Source organism: Carya illinoinensis, chromosome 13 (genome assembly GCF_018687715.1).
Source record: "Carya illinoinensis cultivar Pawnee chromosome 13, C.illinoinensisPawnee_v1, whole genome shotgun sequence".
NCBI lineage: Eukaryota > Viridiplantae > Streptophyta > Magnoliopsida > Fagales > Juglandaceae > Carya > Carya illinoinensis.
This window is the reverse complement of record NC_056764.1, coordinates 26552238-26557602: the sequence shown is the minus strand read 5'-3', so window position 1 is coordinate 26557602 and position 5365 is coordinate 26552238. Positions and strand designations below refer to the sequence as shown.

The window sequence follows — 5365 nt, the reverse complement described above, 5'->3', positions numbered from 1 at the left end:
TGGAGGCCCTAGGCTGTGGTTGGTGGTTCTTTGTGCAGGGTGATAACAGTAGGGAGGAGCTTGGGCAGTATTGGGTGGTCTTGTTCGGTTCTCCTCTAACGAAGATTGACGTGTGTGTGGGCCCTGGGGGGGTGTAGTGGCTTTGTCGCTGGGTTGGCAAATAAGGAAGGAGCATGCGGTTGTGGTTGCTGGGCAGGGAGAATGGAACAACATGGGGGAGTGCTCGTCACCGAGCTTGAAGATGGCACCGGTAGAAACTCACGAGCTCGGCCAAAAATCGTAGGAAGAATGAGAGAGAGGATGAGTGGTGTCTGCTGTGAGTTTGAAATATAGCAAAAGAAAAAAATAAATTGCAATGTAAAGAGAAAAACCGATGGATTGTGGAAGAGAGGATCATGGGTGTAGGCAAAACTGAAAATCAAAAAGAAAGTGATGATGAGAAACTGGGGGTGGGGGAGAAGTTTGCAGGGTGGTTGCTAGTTGAACACGGTTTGAGAGAGTGATGGGAAGCTGAAGGGTTTCATTTCCCACATCTGGATTTCATTTGATTTCCCTCTCATTTTGTGTTTTTTGTGTTTGTTTTTTAATATATCGCTTCGTCAGTTGATTCCCCCAAAGGTTCCCAACCCCATGTACTTATAGCATAACTGTATTTATTGTAAGCCGTGCGAATTCTCTATATATTCATGTATATTTTTATTTCACTAAACGCCATAAAGATTGAGTAAGAAGCTTGAATAAGAAGTTATATAAGGATATATGTTAATCGAGAATCTAGAATGCATGATTCGCAATATTAATTTGTGTTTTAAGTTTTTAACAGCTTATATATCGTTGGAAACATCACCAATAATATTCCCTATTAATGCCTAATCTATTGCCAAGGAATAACAAGCTAAAATGCATGCAAAAAATTTGTGTACCAACATTGAATTCCACTAACATGATTTTTATTTTTATTTTTTATGGGGATGATCATCACTACTACTTCTGAATTAAATTGATAACCACAACGATGTTTCTGGAAAGGGTTAATTTCCATATATATATATATATATCATGTATATAATCTCAGTGCGGATGATCAGAATATTAATTAGATACACGCACGACCAGTTGATATGTATTGAAGAGGTTTTTGACAAATTATATATGGTAGCAGCGATATATATATATATTTATTTATAAGAAAAAAACTGAGCACAATATATATAAAGAATATATAGTGTTTTTAGCTAGAAATCAACTCTTTAGACGAGAGAGAGAGAGAGAGAGAGAGAGAGAGAGAGAGAGAGAGAGAGAGAGAGAGAGAGAGAGAGAGAGAGAGAGAGAGAGAGAGAGAGAGAGAGAGAGAGAGAGAGAGAGAGAGAGAGCTCAAATGACAAAAACAAAAACGAAAATCCTTCTATAAAGATTGATTACCGCTTAAAGCAGGCAATGAAGCGGACAATTTTTCCCCTTAGATCAAGAGATGACAAAACCTTCATCATCATGATCATGAACACTTGGATCCCAACTTAATTTGTGTTGCTAACAGAAGAAAATTCATCTACTTCCATCGTCACTCGAGGTAATCAACTTATTTATAACATAAGCCACTCATCAGCAAACTGTCTCGAATACAAATTATATAGATATAAATAGCAAGAGGCCCATCGCCCAGCAAATGCTCCGTAACAAACCGCTCCCACTGTGCCTCATGTGATCGGCAATTTTTTTGAGAATGTTTTGTTACTGAGCACAAGCTTAGATAAGCATTTAAACTTGCTAGCTTTTACGTCTAAAACGGCATGCATGCACCCTACATTAAACAAAGCAGAGAGAGGAAGAAGATAACTTCTAAAAGGGGGGACGACCAAAGGCCGCGGGTGAGGGAGCAAGTTCATCATCCTCTGAACCGGTGCTGATGCATTCCTTCTCATCTTGATCAAAACCATCGAGCGAAGGATGGGGACAATGCCCCTTTCCAAAGGATCTAATGTGATCTTTAAGAGATCTCTTGTGTTTGAAGTCTGAACCACAAGTGCAGTACCACAGCTTTCCACAGTTCTTTTCATGTGTCCTCCAATCCCCTTTCACTGCAAATGTTTTCCCACATTTTCTGCACATAAATGGCTTTGCTCCATGCTTCCTTTTGTAGTGAGTTTGGAGTGTTCTGAAGTCTTTCAGTGGCTTTGCTCTTGGATGATTGATGTTGTTCTTGCAGCCTTGTGCACAACAGTAGCATGGTAGCCTCAGCATGGCAGCTGGTTGTGTTCCTTTAAGTGAATCTGGCCCTTTTCTAAATTCGGATCCGTGCCCCCACATGTGCATCTATATACACACAAAATTAAACCAAGATCTAAATAATTCAGTCACTTCATTTCCTGCACTTTGGATTAAATTTTTCCAAGAGAAAATAATAAGTTTGACCAACTTTGGATTAGAAATGTTATTAATTTGATTCTCAAAATAGATGATGTATCTATACATAGCAGGAGGCATTCCCTGATCTGTCAGCAGTACTTAAAAGTCTTGGTATATATATATATATATATATATAAATATATATATCATTATTGATGAACTTTTGATCAGGACTTAAACATAAAAGTATCTACGATAGATAAAGTGGAGGTTGCAAAAACCTTAATGATTATTTTGGCTGTATAGTGGATTGACCAGCAGACAGCTTTTTGCCTGCACCTTTTAATAAAAAGGTTGAGAATGATCAATTAAAGAATTATCCAGATTTTTAGCTGGAATTTTAATTAATTGGGATCCATAACGCTGGATTAATTAATTACCATTAACATATCATGAAGTAAACTACTGGTTTTTACTCAAACCCTAGTTAAGTGATCGAGTAGTACTCATGAAATGCGACAGATCATTAATTTGATTGCTAAAGAACTAAAAAATATTAGCTTCATGTGAAGCTTTTCCTTAACCATGTCCATGTTTATTAGTCTAAAATCTAAATCATTTATCATCAAAACCCAAGCAGATTCTCTTGGTATGATGGAAGAAGCAGCTAGGAGGCCGCCGTTGAAGGCTTTTGAAACGTCGTCATGAGTTAAGATTATTTCAAAAACTTTAGCTTCTTCCTCTTATTAGATAAACCTCGATCTAGATAAAACGTTTCAAATAATTTGAAACGTCTAGCTAGCAGAATGCTTGATGTGATGACAAGTAATAGCTAGAAACAAAAAGAAATATGAAGCAAGATTGATGATTAAGTGATTTTGATTATACTAACATGTTACTGGTTTTTATCTACTTTTTATTTTTATATGCATACCTGCACTCTGCCGGGAATCTTTTTTATTCTTTGTTGTTGGAAGCAGGAAACTGGAGTCATCATAATATATATTAATGGAAAGTATAATCTGATTTAGAGAAAATAGGGTTTTCCCTGGAATAATTAAGCTAGCTAGCATCATAAAACTCCCTTTCAATTGGGAAGTCATGCTGATTTAATTACATCTCAAGTAATATATGCATGTTAATTCTCACTTCTCAGCAGATTGGAGCCCCTCAAGCCTCCTTGATCCACTACTTAATGATCTTGGAGCTTGGTGTTTTGGTTTTGTTTTACAAATATAGCACGTACATACCGTGTTTTTCACTGCGCAAGTATCCCGATTCTCATCATGTCAAGAAAAGAAATATCAAAGTTTCCTTGAAGGATCAGTTTTCCAATAATTTTCTCCCTTTTATTAATGGCAAAGTAGAAACACCTAATATATAGATAAGACATGAAAGCAGTGGAAAATATTTATCAAGCTTATTATAATCCTGTGCCAAAAATTTCTAGTACCGTTATATTGCGAAAAGCAAATAGGAAGCTATGGAGTAGTGAGGTGTACATACAAATGTGCAATAATCGTCGAGCAATAATTAAGATAATGACCGACATCTCGATCTATAGCTTTGAACCAAGAACACTTTTTTGTTTTGGCTTTTTCTTTTTTCCCCCCGGCAAGGAAATGAACCAAAACGCGTATAGTTGTGTCGCGTCCTCAGCATCATGATTGATCATTCATAACAACTATTTACAAACTTTTGTCCATTCCCCCCTAACGCTCCCTCTCCCTCCCCAGTTTTTCCTAAACTATATAGTTTTTAGTTTATATATAGATCATTCTCCCAAACATTAATTTAACTAGCAATTTTATGGTTAAATTCCGAAAAGAAAATGAATAAACATTAAACAAGGAATTCGAGAAAGAACTCAAGAGATTCATGATGTGAAGAAACTGACCTGCATGTTGTTGTACCTATTGAATGTCTTGTTGCATATGGAGCAAGCAAACTGCATCGGTCCGACAAGGATCTGTGCTGGAGTGGGAATCCAAAACCTACTCTCGGCGTTAAAAGAACAAGCGTTGAAGCTTTTCTTCTCGGGTTTTTCTTCCTTGACATGAAAAATTTTCTTCTGATCATCAGCATCAGAATCCCCCGAGTTAGGCAAACCAATGTGCAAGGCGACAGTAACTTTCTTGACCTTCTCCTCTTTGATCCCAAAACCCTCTTTTTGAAATCCGAAACCTTCCTCTTTCAACGGCTTCGTCTCGGCAAACCTGCTCAGAAGAGGCAAACATTGACGGGTGATCTCCTGATCAACGAACTGAACTTTGGGAGCTGTCACGGTGGAAGAACAGGAAGAACATGAAGTAGAAGAAAAAAAAGAAGATGAAGAAGAGAAGGATGATGATGATAGTGATGAAGAAGAGGGAGATGGCTTAAGCCACTCAATGAAAGTCGGGGGTTGGAAACGCAAAGTACTGTTGTCATCTACAACATGGCGGCTTATTAAACTCATGATCTTCAGAGAGAGCTCCCCTTGAAGTCTCTCCTCAGATGGGTTATATCCAGACTTTATGTGGGAAAGCTAACACTTATATGGTTTTGAAAGGTTGGTTTGGTATGTCTTTTTGAAACTTTTACTCATCACCCTCTTTCTTTCTTTCTTTTCTCCCCTTTCTCCTTTGTTTGGTCGGGGGAGAGAGAGAGTGACAGAATAATGGTGGGGTTATAGGAAATGACTTGCGGAGATGAGCCTCCAAATGAAGAGAATCCTAGAACAGTATCGTGAACAATACTATATATCTGCAATCTAAACTCATGTTATAAATATATAAATATATATATATATATATATATTTATATATTGCTAGTAATATTGTGGAATTCGACCCAATTAATGCATATTTCTCGTAATATATTGATACTGAGCAGATGTCCTCGAACGGGAAAAGCAAAAAGGATAATGGACATTTGGTCAAAACCTAAAAGCAAAAGCAAATAAAATAGAATCAAAATGAATCATAGGTCGAAGAGTCTTAATTAATGGGTTAATTAAGCGCATCATCCGTTCAACTTC

The 5365-nt window shown here is 37.3% G+C and overlaps 1 protein-coding gene across 1 annotated transcript; it reads right to left on the bottom strand.

Moving 5' to 3' along the window:
- Window positions 1–1379: 1379 nt before the first annotated feature.
- LOC122291205 (zinc finger protein WIP3-like) lies at window positions 1380–4979 on the bottom strand. Its single transcript, XM_043098846.1, has 2 exons — window positions 4244–4979; window positions 1380–2313 (listed from the first exon to the last, which is right to left on the bottom strand). The coding sequence occupies exons 1-2, from the start codon at window positions 4802–4804 to the stop codon at window positions 1840–1842; spliced, it is 1035 nt and encodes a 344-aa protein (XP_042954780.1). The 5' UTR covers window positions 4805–4979; the 3' UTR covers window positions 1380–1839.
- Window positions 4980–5365: the final 386 nt, after the last annotated feature.